Source organism: Drosophila obscura, unplaced genomic scaffold (assembly GCF_018151105.1).
Source record: "Drosophila obscura isolate BZ-5 IFL unplaced genomic scaffold, ASM1815110v1 contig_75, whole genome shotgun sequence".
NCBI lineage: Eukaryota > Metazoa > Arthropoda > Insecta > Diptera > Drosophilidae > Drosophila > Drosophila obscura.
The window spans coordinates 2,968,804-2,983,214 of record NW_024542867.1 but is presented as its reverse complement, the minus strand read 5'-3'; the positions used below and the strand labels follow the sequence as shown (position 1 = coordinate 2,983,214).

Genomic DNA, 14,411 nt, shown 5'->3' with positions numbered 1-14,411 from the left:
GCTTTCGAGGAGGCGGCCCAGCTACCCACTCTGGCTCACTTTCTGCCGCTCTTGGTTAAGTGGCTAGGGTTTTCCGGTGGTGATGCTTGCAGAGGAAGGCAAAAATCAAAAATGTCAGGCACTTTTTATAAATTTCCGAGGCAATTTCCGTTATCAACACCCAGGCAGCTGTCAAGAACACACACGTACACGTACACACAGCTTCGCACTTACATACATGCATACATACATACATACATACATATGTACATATGCATACATGAGCCGTAGTTTATGTTCGATATTTGTTGTTTTGGTTTAGCACTTTTTTCTGGTCTCCGCGTAGCGGAAACGGAAATTGTTAGGCTTAATAGACAATTCACATTTCCGGCCCACTGACAGTGCTCGGCCCTTTGAAGTCCTCCCTCCCCCGCGCACACTCCCTTCAGTGGGGACAATTGCACAAATTAGTATGTCCAATGCCGCATCCCGTGCTCTGTCATTTGGGAAGCACAAATACACAAATACAATAATTAGGACCAAGGATTAAGGGTTCCCTGCACGCATAATTATGCGGACGATGAATGAGCGATGAATTCTCAGAAATGGAAGTTGTGCATCGGGGGCAAGGGACGGAAAGGTGTTGAGGGAAACTACTTGTACTTAGCTTCAGCAAAGATCGATGGTCCCAACTGGCTCTTCACACAAAAATAAATACCTTAGCCCACATACTCGTATGTACATACATACATTCGTACCTGCATACGTCTTAATCTCTTCACTTGCCGTCTTCATCTTCCAGGTACTGCGTGGAGTTCGAGGTTTTAAAGGCCTCCAAAGCCTGCCACAAGCTGCCGCCCTACAACCTAATGCTGGAGGGTGAGTAGGCGACCTTTTGGGGGATAGATCTCGGCGACTTATTAGTTTTACCAATCCAATCCAATCCAATCCCTCAGGTGATCGCATTATAGTGCGCTGCGATCTCGAGGCCCTCATCCAGGACGGTGCAGGGAGCTCCAGCACTACTGTAGCCAGGTCTGTGACCCCCACTGCTGCAGCCACGACCACTGGGACCTACAAAGAGGAGGAAGAACGCAGCGTCGGCTCCGATGCGGGGGAGGGAGTGGAAAACAGCAGCAACAGCAACAACTACAGCAACAGCAATGACGACGACGACGAGGACAACAACAACGAGGAGGGTGAAGTGGAGGATGAAGATGTCCAAAATATGCTCGACACAGGCAGCAATGAAAACTACGAGAGCCGGCACCAGCGCCAGTCGCAGATCCTATCGCACCGCGACCGCCCGTGGAGTAGCACCAAGAGAAGCGCCATGTCGGCTACGCTCCCTCCGGCGCCCACGCCGAGCTTCCACTGCCGTGGCGAGGGGCTCTCTGGCCGCACGATGCGCTGGAGCGCACTGCCGGCGCCGTCGTGTCGCGGCAAGTGGCTCCGCCTCACCGTCGGGCCTCCCAAGAAGTGCAACTACGCGCAGTTCATTTTCGTCTAATCGCTCCCGTCTAACATACATTTTTGTATCGACCGCATCGTCGCATATGTAGCGAGTGTATGTAGGTTATGATCTAAGGCTGCGGCAAAAGGAAACCCAAAGGAAAAAGCAAAACGTGCGGCTAAACAGGTGTTAAGGGACGGCCCCGATCTCGCATCATATCAAATCGGTCCACAGCTGACCACGACCACGACCACGACCACGCAGTCCCCACACATCAGTCCCCAGTCCCCAGTCGCAAACCTCTAGAGCCCTAAGCCGATCCCAATAAATTTCAGCACTGAATTTCAGTACTCCATTGTATGTAAGAGTTTAAGCCTTAAGTCAGTGTATTAAGAGGAATAGTTGTATCGTGAGGAATGTTTTTTTGTGCCCACACCGAGTTGAAATAAGTCAGTGGACTTACATATATATACATACACTGAGAAACCCCCTCGTTAGTTACTCGTAGCCGGCATTGTCAGCTTTCAGTTCGGAGCCTTTCACAGGACCGAATGGGTTCCAGAGTGCACCCTTCTTGACCCTTCTTGTTTTGTGTGATTGGAAATATAGATACGATACATATGTACACAAGTACAACATGCATACATATGTACATATGTAGGTAGCTGCATGTAAAATGCAACATTCCTTTAGCACCAAGTAGTTGACGGGGGAACTCTCAAGTAAGAATTGACACGACGAGTGTACGAGTACGAGTACGTGTTTCGTGTTTCGTGTTCGTGTTCGTGTACTGACCGCATCTAGCCGCTCGAGGCATATACATACATAGATACGACATGATGCTCATTATTGGATGGGTTGGGATGGGATGGGATGGGATATGGATAGATAGTAGACGTATGTGTGTTCATACATAAGCCATCAAATACCACATAGCAATTAACAATCGAGATTGAATCTATGTGTGTGTGTATGTAGCTGCTAAGCGAAAGAGTCCAATACATTGATGGGTGTGAGTGTAACTGTCTAGCCGTTAGTTCAATCTTCTACGAGCACTTTCAGCCCCCAAAGCATACGCATACATACATTCATACATACATTCATACATACATAAATACATACAGTTGCGGTCAAAATAATAGTAGTGCTACTAATGGATTTACATATTGCTTATTTTTCCGCTATTGTTTCAACAATCGAATTTGTTTCTTTACTCGTGCAACTATTAAGCATTGCTGTCCTTGCTTATAAAGTTATACTAGCGTGTCCCTTTTCTTTCCGTTAAATTTCGAGATTTTTCGATAAATATCACCATTTCGATGCTGTAAACATTATAGTATGTAGTGCTACCGAAAATTTTGAAACTTATGAACTCTACTGCATTTCTTGCAAAACTTTCTTTGTTAAACAATACTTGAATGGTTTATTTAACAGTTTCAGGCTTTTTTATTTTCGTTTTTGGTCATTTGGTACCGGTGTCATGGGGCGTGGCAAACACTCTAGCGCGGAGAAGGCTTCGGGCTTAAAGGGATCGTTTCAGTAGGAAAGTAATACTTCGACATGCTAAATACTATTAGTTTTTTAGCTATTGTGACCAGAAATGATAATAAATAAGAACCATAAAGCAAAACACGCCATCAACGAAGTTACTTGGCAAAATATCAGTAGATCGACCATTGCAACAGGCGAGGGGACATCATTTTTCTCCTGCTTCAGCCTTAAAAACAATGTTTAATTTTTAAAATAGTATTCAAACTATTAGAAGAAGCGTTAAAGATTATAATTAAAGGACACAAAGCCAAAGGAACATATGTTTACTGGCAAAAAAAACATGCAGTCCCAAGGTTGAAGTCTGCTAGGGGATACCTAAATTGGCCATAGTAAATTTGGAGGAATATTTTATATTCGAACGAGTTTAAAATTATTTTTTTTTTTTTAGCCTGGTATCTCGTTAGTATCTAAGACGACCACGGCTATCTGAATTTTCCACAAAAAATTCTTCAAGAACCACAAAAAATGCGGCACCGTAAACAATGGTTTGGGCCTGATTTTCCAGCTATGGAACTTGGCCATTATGTGTGCTAAAACCATATTGGATCGTCATTTATACATTCAAATATCGACCTTAAACCTACCTTATGCATCTGAGGATATGCAACTTATCTGGATGTCCCAGGAGGACAAAGATCCGAAGAACAGCCGCAAAGTTGCCAAAGAATGGTTCGCTGCCAATAGAGTAAATTCATTGGAATGGTCCGATCGATCACCCGATCTCAATGTAATAGAGAATTTATGATTTTATGTGGTGCAAAAGTCTAATAAATAACACAATCAGCTTTGGGACGTTTTACAAAGGTCCCGGAGGACGATTTCTGTAGAAAGGTACCAAAATTATGCTAGCTCCATGCTAAAGCGTCGTGCAGACGGCAGAGCTAACAAAGGCTACTCAAATAAGTCTTAAAACAAACTTCGAATATACAGGTGACATATTGGATATGAAGAACACTCTTAGGAAGTTTTGTTAGACCGTAGTCTCTTATGAAAAGTTGCACCATTATTTTGACCGACCCGTTTTTGGGGTACTTCAGCATTTTAATTTTTTTCCGAATATGTTGATATGTTGGTTTATTCTGAGTTGTTTTCTATTATTACAATCTGCAATTAAGGTAGTCCCTTTTTGGGGATAAATGAAAAGTCATATTGGCACTACTATTGTTTTGACCGCAGCTGTACATACACCCCCATTCGATCCATATCCAGTACACACGTGCATCATGCGATACGTTCTCACACACAGACACATAAAGTCCTGGGGTGGCGGATGGGGTGGTGAGGGGGGTGCAGAATAGGGGCTCCATGAATTGTTCCCCCCTTGGACAATATTCTACATAGAGTCGGAATTAAACTTTGGACCTTAGCATTAAAATGGATTTTAGGTGCATACGAATGTCGAAAATATTTAATAATAAAGTTATAATTAAACTAATACTGAAATCATTCAATAAAGAACGAGTATGATTTAAATAGAACTCTCTCTCTATCTCTTTCGCCTCTTTCTCTATGTGCTGGTGTTGGGAAATCGAGCGTCAAGAAAGTTCCCGACTTGCCACGACTTGTTTTACGACTGGTTACCTCCGGCACTGGGCACTGGGCACTGGGCATGCGCGACGGACGGTCCACCCAGCTGACTCGACCCAATTATTTCAGTGCCGGGCGTGAGTGACGTCGCACGAGCTATCGACGAGAGAACACAACGCAGTCAGTGTCGGCGTCGGCATCGGCGTCGGCTACAGTGAGCCATAGGTAGCTCTGCCGCTCATTGATTAGTCCCAAAGCAAGCGCAGACCGAGGTGGACCGAGTACAAGCAGAAGCCCTGCCACCTGTCTGAGTAGCTGCAGCTGTACCGTTCCTCAGTTCCTAAAGTACAGACTTTTCTTTTCGACTGGCATTTTCAAATATTTCTCGATTGAACTTTGACCGGAAGATTTATTCAGTTTAATTCGTGCTCGGTTGACATGTGATCAACACATCAGTTCCCAAGCGGATTGGGCTGATTGCCATTCTTGGTGCTTCTTTCCGCGAAGCGAAGAAAGTTGTCTTCCAACATGTTAATTGTGACTGTGAGAGGCGCTACCGATTTCTTTTTACGGTCCAGCCCTGGCTAAACGATGAAAATTTGTCTGTTCGCTTGATGCGTGTCTAGAGTAGATAATGCAATTCTTTTATTCAATATCATTCGATGCCAGTCGGCCTGGGAGCTAATCATTGAGTGGGTGTTGACCCAAGCAACAGAACAGCCAAATATCCGTTCGCCTTGCACTTGATCTGCACTCGAATGGCTCTGACTGGCACAATCCTACAGAATAATATTACCCAGCAGATTGCCGAAACTTGCATCAGTATAGCCTGACTTAATGCGACTATTTTCCGCTTCTTAGTCCCCTGCAACGCTCTTACTCGCTCTCACTCGCTCTCTCTCTCTCTCTCTCTCTCTCTCTCTTTGGAATATTATTCATTCATGGGTAGAATGAGGATGGACAGAGTGCAAGAAACAACGCAAGAACATAACTAGCTCTCTCTCTCTCTCTACGAATATGCTTCCCCCATTCCCCGTTGTGTATTCTCTCTCTTGACAAGTGCAAAGAAAATTAAGAGAGAGACGAATCAGAGTGTCTCTTTTGCGAAGAGCGATACCAAGAAAAAAATAATTCCGGCATTTACGCATAAATAAGTTTAAAAAAATCAAAAGATTCAACATACATACATACATACATACATACATACACACATACATATGTATATATGCATGCATGTGCATGCATACAAACTAACTGAGCAGACATGTTCTTCTCCACTGACCAGGCATGTTGCCGTGCAGTTTAGGGGTGCTCCTGCTCCTGCTGACCGCCTTGATCACCGCACTCGGCATAGAAGACAGCGAGGCTTTCAGGCGAAACTTTGAGGTTCGCCAAAGCAGCAGCTCCAAGATTCCGCTCTGGAAACAACGCGTGAGTAAAATTTTGCCACTCGCTAAATGCTGGGAGGCAACCGACTAATCGGCAGCATTTGGTTCACGGCAGGCGTGCGAGAAGTCCCAAAGTCACAAGGCCAGTTCCCACTATGTGTGCGACGAGGAGGGCGATTTCACGTGTCTGCCTGGATGGCAGGGCGACCTTTGCCAGGTGCCCATGTGCCGGCGAGGCTGTGATCCCATGAACGGTAAGGGGCATGCCAACTGATTTCCATCCAAGTCATACACACATATGTACATATGTATCGTTACGATATAGGCTACTGTCAACGGCCAGGCGAGTGCCGGTGCCGCATCGGCTACAGCGGTGAGATGTGCGACAAGTGCATTCCGCTACCGGGATGCCAGCACGGCGACTGCACAAAGCCCTTTGAGTGCATCTGCAAGCCCGGCTGGGCCGGACTCTTCTGCACAGAACGTAAGTAGAGTCCCGCAAGTAGAACTGCGACGAGTCAGTCAGAGTCATAGTCATAGTCACAGTGGGAGTGGGAGTGGGAGTTGGAGTAAGTCAGTGCTATACTGTAAATATGCAAAGGCTGCCATTTATGATTATACGGCTCTCGTCAAAGTGTAAGACCAGAGACACACTCTTATTGTGCTCTTATTGTGCTCTGTCCTGCAGCCAGCTGTCGGAGTGGATGTCACAGCACCCGCGGCTACTGCGAGGCCCCCGGAGAGTGCCGCTGCCGCATTGGCTACGCGGGACACACTTGCAGCGAGTGCGCCACCATGCCGGGCTGCCAGCACGGCAGCTGCAACAAGCCGCTGGAATGCCTTTGTCTGCCCGGCTACACGGGCCTGCTCTGCCAGACGCGTAAGTTCCTCGACCGCAACCGAGTCCTGCGACACCTGTTTAAAAACTCTCTCTCTCTCTCTCAGCTATATGTGCCTCGGACTGCAGCAAGTATCACGGCTACTGCCGCGTACCTGGCGAGTGTCGGTAAGTATGAGGTTCACAACGCCAACGTGATTAGGCAGCCCAGCCTCTGCCTCTGCCTCTGCCTCTGCAGCCTGCCCTTCTATATTTGCATTGTCACTCTTCATTCAGCTGCAAGGTGGGCTGGACGGGCAGCCAGTGCGACAAGTGCTTCCCCTACCCCGGGTGCGCGAACGGGGACTGCGAGGCGCCCTGGGAGTGCAACTGCCACCCTGGCTGGGCCGGTATGCTCTGCGATGAAAGTGAGTGCATTGCCACCCAAGGCCAGGCCGATTTCCGAGTCATAGGTCATAGTCATAGCCAACCATTCCATTCCATTCCCTTCCCTTCCATTCCCGACAGAGCTGAGCTACTGCGCGGAGAACCCGGAGATGTGCGAGAACGAGGGCAAGTGCATATCGGTAAGCCGCGAGGACGGCAGCTATCGGTGTGTATGTCGGCAGGGGTATCTTGGAAAGAACTGCGAGATACGCGATGACTTTCTGCTAACCTCGGTGGCGCCACTGCGCATTACTCCACCGCCCTTTCAGCTGGAGCTGGAGCTGGACGATGGGGACGTGGACTTGGACTTGGACGCAGGTGTGCCTGATGACAGCGACAACGAAAGCGACACAGGCAACACAATGGGGCAGCAGGTGGTAAAGTTGCCAGCAAATAAAGAGCCAAAACGCCGCACAAATGACACCGCAGCTGTGCCCACACCAACAACGCTGACAGCAGGCACCGCACCGCTGAGCACCGTCACGACAAGGACGCCGCCAACGCCGCCAACGCCGCCAACGACGCCAACGATAGCTACGTTAGCAGCAGCTGACGCTGGTAGCCACAATGCGACTAATGAAGCGTTAAGCGTTGTTGCTTTGCTCCCTGATGGGGCGACAACAATGGCGCATGCTGCCACGACACCATCAGCGACGACGGAAAAAACGATGGCTGCGGCAAAGAGTAATGCAACAAGTGAGGCAGTCCCCTCCCCTCCCACACATTTCGCTGGCCACGGGCAGCCAAAGACAACGTCGGCGCCAGCCAATGTAGCAGCAACATCCGCAGGTTGGACCACCACCAGCAAGGATGAGACAGGGGCAGGGGCAGAGGCAGGACTAGGGGTAGACGAGGATGACAGCGATGATGATGATGATGAGTACGAGGAGGATGATGATGATGAAGATGAGGATGAGGAGTACGAGGAAGATGATGAGGACGACGGCGACCAACTTCTACCAAATATAATATAATTATTTGCTCACTATGTCATTACATTTTTCGTCTTTTTACCTATTTATTCTGTTCTGGTTGTTGTGGAAGTCTAGTTTTACATGTGCCTGCACACATATGTACATACATATGTGTGTGTATGAATGGATGGAAGATGGAAGATGGTATATGGTAGATACATATACAAATATGGTTTACGCATTTATTTATGATAAGCTTTCCAGTTCGAAACCAATTACAAAAAAATATATAATATAATTATAATAAATTTGACAATATTCAAATTTGCGTTCAGGGCGTGGGGTGGGGTGCATTCGAGGGATGCACACGCATTGCACTAAGCTTGGCTTGCCTAAGATTAAGACAGAAATTATTTATTTGAGGGGCGAAAGGGGAAGATGGCCATTGAAGGTCCACCGAGTTGGGCAGTTGCGGAGGTGGGGGAGGGGGGAAACGGAGAAAACTAAAGGACCAGCACAACATAAGCATCTATGCAAATACATACGAGTATGTATACACAAATATGCATGTATGAATCTTGTATCTTGTATCTTGTTTATAGTTTATGGTTTATGCTTTATGTATATGTATATGTAAATATATTGGATACAACTTAAAAAACGAAAAAAAAAAAAAAGTTTAATGTATGGGGAAAACATGGATTCGAATAGAGAATAATTCGGTGAAAGTAATTATAATGGTAAAAATATTTAAATAATAAAGGCGACGATTGCCTCTGCCGGTAGACCTAATTGAGCTCCCGCTTGTCCCGCTGACTGATTTGGGCCATGGTGATGTACTGGCGCACCAGGCGCGATATCTCATGCGCCTGCTCCGTTTGAACGCGGATCACGCGCTGCTGCATGAGATTGCCAACCTTCATGTCCAAGAAAAGGGCTCCATCCTCCGAGCGCACCTGATCGAAAGTCGAGAGTACAGAGTGGGAAAGTTGGAAAGTTGGAAAGTTGGAAAGTTGAAAAGTTAGAAGGTTGCAACAGTATCGACAGGAAGGGGGGTGGAGGGGATACTCACCTTACGCGTGGATATCACTTCCATGAAACTCCAGTGCTGCAGGGTCTCGTGCGTGTTGGGATCGAGGAACAGTACTCCACGCCGGTTGAGGGCCAGGATTAGGTCACGCCACATTGGGCTGTGGTTGTCCTCCACGTGCGGCCCCTCCTCGGCCCAGATGCGCTTTACCGCAAAGAAGCTGCTGCCGAAAAGCGGCCAGGCGGCCAGCACATTGAGGAACTGTGCCTTTACTTGGCTCGGACTCAGGCCGGCCGCCTGCGGCCAGGCAGACTGCACCAGGCCGACCCACTGAGCCGGCCGTATCTCGCGTATGCCCAGCGCCGGCTTGGGCAGCAGAAACTTGATCTCCTTCATGGCCGGCACGTGACTCAGGTCAGCGGCACGGTGCAGCAGCGCCGCGATCCTGGCCATATCACGCACCATCTCTGGCATGGGCACCCCATTCCCGGGCAGCTCCAGCAGAAGGCCCTCCAAGTAGTCGGGGGCCACCTGGTTGAAGAGCACCTCCACATACAGCGGCATAGGAGCCGGCTCGCGCTTGAGAGCAAAGTGCCACACTGAGCGGCAGAAGATCAGGTAGAAGGGCTGCCCGGACTTGAGCAGCTCCGTTGTCACGTCCAGTATGTACTCGTCGGCGGCCAAGGGCATGGTGAAGGCGTCGCCCTGCACGATGCAGTACAGCGAGAACTCCTGCTGCTCGGCCTCCGATTCGACGCCCAGCAGTGAACACAGCTCGGCAATGACATCGGCAACCACCGTGGAGCAGCGCGTGTTTACCACCCGCTCAGCGCCTCCCGGCAGCCTATAGATCTGCCTTCTGGCCGAGCGTCCGGCGGACACGGCTGTCACTTCCTCCACGCTTGGCACGTTCTTGCGGCCGCCGCAGCGGGCCGTCTTCCGCAGGTTGGTGAGGCAGACGGCCGCCGTGCCATGGCAGGAGCGACGACGGTCCGACGCGGCCGAGGTCAGGTGCTCCATCAGGTACGGCCGCAAGGCATCCGAGCAGCCGAAGTAAGCGGCCAGAATGCTCAACAGGCGCCAAGCGCGCTGCGAGCTGTCCGGGCAGGGTGATCGGTTGGCCGTAGTCTGCTTCATCAACTGGCAGTAAACCTCGTCTCTCAGGGCCAGATATTTGTGACAATGCTGCAAGGGGAAATTAGTGAGAAATCAGAGTTTCAGAGCATATCTGAGCACATAATATGCTAATATTTTGAGTACAGTACAGTCGAGATCCTACTACTACTCCTTTGACATTCATGCCAACTTTCCCGCCAACTGATTATGTCCTTCATTTGTTAGCCATGTCTCATCTATGCCTGCCTCGTAATATTGTTCCCATTGGACAATTGTCGATTAACTACCAATCAACTTTACCATCGTTAACATTGTTCAGATTTGCTGAGCTCTGACGTGTGCTTCATACACAATTTAAAGGTGCAACAATTCAACAACAACAACAAAAACCACAAAACCACGGGTTTTTGCTTTAAGAATAGTCTTAAGGTTTAACTCAAGATTAGCTCTATAGCTGCTGCTATGTTTGATTGCGGGCAACTCTTCGTACTCGTGCATAAATATTATTGATTTTAATTCAGCACTGAAATTTCTGCAGCCCATCAACCTCAGGTGTACTATTTGTTCGGTCGGCTAAGAGTTGGCGGCAAGAAATGCGTATTGACTTTCTTTCTTGACATTTGTAGTTTGTAAATTTAGTAAATATAACGAAAAGGTGAATTCAAAGGAATGGAATGTCTATATAAAACACGAGAGGGAACTTTGTAAGTCGCAGTGGCCGCGACTCTACTTTTATACCATTAATCAGTCAGTTATATGTGTGGAACTATTTAACTGTATTTTATATGTATACATTTTCCCTCTTCGTACACCTCCGCTAGAGGGCGCACATGCACGAGGCGGAATGTGTGAGCGAGAGAGGGAATGAGTAAGCGCTGCAGAGCTGGAACGGGGTGGGGTAGCCACTGACAATTAATTTCTTCATTCTGGCCATAATAATAATCCGATCTGATCCAGATTCGGCAATCTGGTAGATGTGGTCAATCTCTACGATCCTGCGTTTTTAGTTTTTTCGTATCTTCAGAATTGTGGATGGCACAGATTTTCCCAAAATTAGGGAAAAATCAACCCACTTGCCCGTCTGTCGTGGATAGGTAACCACTCACTTCGGGCCTAAAATGAATGCTTAAATGAATGTGGAACGGGAATATTTACTGCGAGTAGCGTCTACTAAATTGCTAAGAAATGCTTTCCCTGCTTCGGGCATGACATTTAGGCAACTGGAGGGAGGTGTTTTTAAATGAAGCATGGAGAAAAAGGATGAAATGATCTGTGGCATTTAAGTCATTTAAATACGAGCAAATTGGGGCCGATGCATTTTTACTGGCCATTGTCTGGAATGGGCATAAATGGAACAACTATATCAATATCAAAGCTCGTCAATACCAATGCATTACTCAACAAAAACCGCTATCAAACCTCATATCAACTCTACATGGGCGGTGTATAGTATGGGCGGGTGGGTATACGAGTATATGTACATATGTATGTATCATTACAATGAACTGTATCCTAACTGTGCCGAACTTAATTTTTGAAAACGAAGACCCCGATGCGAATCCTGGGGCAAAATTTCGAAGTGACTGATTCTGAAACGCTTTTGTTATTAAATGAAATGCTAAGCACATTCGCACGGGCTACAACGAAATATTTGCGGAACTCACCATGAGCACCGTGTAGACACACTTGACCTCGGTGAGTTCGGGATCTAGTGGAATATCGCCGCAGTAGCGGAGGACGCAGTCAAAGCACTCGAGCGCAAGCGGGGCCAGGTCGTTGGGTAGCCGGAGGAGTGGCAGGCGTATGGCATGGCCCTGCCACTTGACCAGCTCCGCGTACGAACGGTTGGCGGCCGACTGGGACTGGTGTCGCTCATGATGTCGATCGGCGTCCCGCAGTTGACTGGAAAATGACATTATAACATTAAAACATTAGAGCTATGTAGCTGCCGAGTGATCGTGATCGGGATGGGGATGAGGATGGGAATGGGGTTGGGGATGGGGTTGGGGATCGGGTGGATGAGCTTACTCGTTGCGGAAGTGCTGCATGGCGAACTGGAGCAGCGAGTACTTTGTGACCGAGGGCGGTGTGCCGCCGTTTGTCTCCTCCTGCATGTAGTTTGCGTCCAGGTCGTGGTGGGTCATCGACTGCTGCTGCTGTTGCTGCAGATGCTGATCCGACTGGTGGGACTGGCCATTGGTGAGGGGGGAGGGCTGTTGGCCTGCATTCGGCTTGCGGGCCGAGTGCAGGTAGCTCTGCTGCTTCATGAACCGCTGCTGCTGTCCCTGGTGATGCTGCTCGGCCGCTAGCTGCTGCTCCTCAAGGGCATCCTCCAGCTGTTGCTGCTGCAGGTGATGGTGCAGCTCCGACTGCTGGTGCTGCTGGTGCTGTTGCTGCTTCTCCCCCTCGTTCCCGTTCAAGTTGCCGTGCTCGTTGCGCTGGGCATGCGCCTGGCGAGATTCCAGGCGCTCCAGCGGAACATTTAGGATCTGGGCTGCGGCTCGGGCTCCCGACGAAAGCGTCGAGGCCTTCGATTGTGACTGCAAGGAGAGAACAGAGGAGAGCGACTGTTAGCTGGTGTCCGCACAGATACACCCCCCACATACCCTAGGTATCAGTAGTCGAGAGAGCGCCTCGTCTGCAATTCACTAATTGACTTGCCGCGAATGCACCGAATGCAGCGAATGCATCGCTGGCCATGTCAATAGCATGTGAAAGTTGCTGGCCACTTTTTTGGGCAGCTTGGCGCAACCAGTTGCCCCGACAGACCGGTTGCCAGTTGCCAGTTACCAGTCGCCAGTTGCCAGTGGACAGGGAGGCGTGTCCGATAATTTATGGTCCTATATAGACCAACAACGGTCGAGGGCGTATTGGTGGCGTTTTTTGGTGGTGGCACCGCACTCGACGCCGACTTTTTGGCAACGAAAGTGTTGGCGGCAAGGCAACCGGGGCAAGGCGGGTTTTCCCTGTTTCCTGATTTTAATTATTTGCTGCAATTTTCTGCAATTGCTTTCTTTTCTTGCACGTCTTCAATAGTTGCACCCACAGCACACATTCACCCCTCCTCGCGCCCCATGTATGTACAGACATATGTACACTCGGGCGCTGAGAGCTGGAAAAGTGGTTGCTTATGAAAGCGGAAACTGTGCACCAATCAATCAGACTGCGTGCCAGTGCGATTGTGCGATTGAGCGATTGTGCGATTGTGCGATTGTTCAGATAGCTGAATGGGCATAGGCCCATTGATCGGCGCTTTCAGCTTCGGTGATGATCATGCGAAACCAATCAGGATCCAGCGAGGACACGGACACGGACACCCACACCCACACCCTTACCCTCATATCATCTAATCTCATCGGGCATTATCGGGCATCTAATGATTAGAGCCAGTTCAAGCCAAAGTGCCCATATCATGCAACATGTGTATGTACATACATATGTATGTAGGTACATGCGTAAATACATACGCGTATGTATACGCATTGATCAGCCGAAAGACAGCCAGAAGCTATCCTGCAGCTTAAGTTTCCTATATAATTCTTACAATTCTCATTGGCAGGCCAGGGCGACTGCTGCCTCGACTTACGACGATGACGAAAGTCGCTTTCGTGGCAGAAGCAAAGTAACGGTAGCTGCACACTGACTGCTTGCTCCTGCTTCAACTTTTCTGATCTTTGAAGAAGCAGTGACGAAATACTCGTACTTACTACCAGTTTTTAGGCCCTGGATTAAATATCGTATTCTTAATAATTTCTGAGACCATTTCTGTTCAAATAATGGCAAAAAAGGTGAATTGATTTCCAGATCTTAGCCGTACATCTTACATATGTACATCTTACATATTTACTCTCCCAAAACGGACTGAACGAAGAATCTAAATTTCAAATGTACAATAAAATATAATAATATTGAAAAGACCACATTATTCATAAGCTCACATGGATATATATATATAGTAAATATTATATACTGACTGAGTACGGGTATACAAGTAGAGTCGCGGCCACAGAAGCGACCCGCAACGTTCCATCTCGTTTTTTCTGTTTTGGATCCGAAATGTTCGGTTTTCTTTTTAGCTTACACTACATTTGTTTTTAGATTTCTTCAGATAAATGTACCTACATAGCAAAAAAAAAAAAAGAGACAAGCAAATATTCGTTAAAGATTTGTTCAGTGCACAAAATGCACG

The 14,411-nt window shown here is 48.0% G+C and overlaps 3 protein-coding genes across 7 annotated transcripts in view; 2 read left to right on the top strand and 1 right to left on the bottom strand.

Annotated features, from left to right (window-relative positions):
• The window catches only part of LOC111072290, a 188,365-nt gene extending 186,188 nt beyond the window's left edge, over nucleotides 1–2,177 (top strand). For all 5 annotated transcript variants that reach the window (XM_041595679.1, XM_041595678.1, XM_041595677.1 and 2 more), the window contains exons 5-6: nucleotides 782–858; nucleotides 936–2,177. In XM_041595679.1, coding sequence (XP_041451613.1) covers nucleotides 782–858; nucleotides 936–1,489 — 631 coding nt within the window. In that variant the 3' untranslated portion in view covers nucleotides 1,490–2,177. The remainder of the gene's footprint in view (nucleotides 1–781; nucleotides 859–935) is intronic.
• Nucleotides 2,178–4,770: 2,593 nt separating this feature from the next.
• On the top strand, nucleotides 4,771–8,374 carry LOC111072358 (delta-like protein 4). The gene is made up of 8 exons (XM_022364143.2): nucleotides 4,771–4,855; nucleotides 5,796–5,941; nucleotides 6,014–6,152; nucleotides 6,224–6,382; nucleotides 6,587–6,778; nucleotides 6,844–6,904; nucleotides 7,013–7,143; nucleotides 7,244–8,374. The coding sequence occupies exons 2-8, from the start codon at nucleotides 5,798–5,800 to the stop codon at nucleotides 8,134–8,136; spliced, it is 1,719 nt and encodes a 572-aa protein (XP_022219835.2). The 5' UTR covers nucleotides 4,771–4,855; nucleotides 5,796–5,797; the 3' UTR covers nucleotides 8,137–8,374.
• LOC111072357 (unconventional myosin-XV) overlaps nucleotides 8,287–14,411 on the bottom strand; it is a 28,472-nt gene continuing 22,347 nt past the window's right edge. Inside the window, exons 3-6 of the mRNA XM_022364142.2 lie at nucleotides 12,251–12,762; nucleotides 11,887–12,124; nucleotides 9,149–10,291; nucleotides 8,287–9,032 (exon numbers count right to left, since the gene is read on the bottom strand). Of these exons, the coding sequence (XP_022219834.2) occupies nucleotides 8,865–9,032; nucleotides 9,149–10,291; nucleotides 11,887–12,124; nucleotides 12,251–12,762 (2,061 nt within the window). The 3' untranslated portion in view covers nucleotides 8,287–8,864. The remainder of the gene's footprint in view (nucleotides 9,033–9,148; nucleotides 10,292–11,886; nucleotides 12,125–12,250; nucleotides 12,763–14,411) is intronic.

Coding starts and splice junctions, on each gene's coding strand:
- LOC111072358 (XM_022364143.2), top strand. CDS start 5,798: ATGTTGCCGTGCAGTTTAGGGGTGCTCCTGCTCCTGCTGACCGCCTTG. Junction 6,383..6,586: donor CGGACTCTTCTGCACAGAAC/GTAAGTAGAGTC, acceptor TCTGTCCTGCAG/CCAGCTGTCGGAGTGGATGT. Junction 7,144..7,243: donor CGGTATGCTCTGCGATGAAA/GTGAGTGCATTG, acceptor CATTCCCGACAG/AGCTGAGCTACTGCGCGGAG.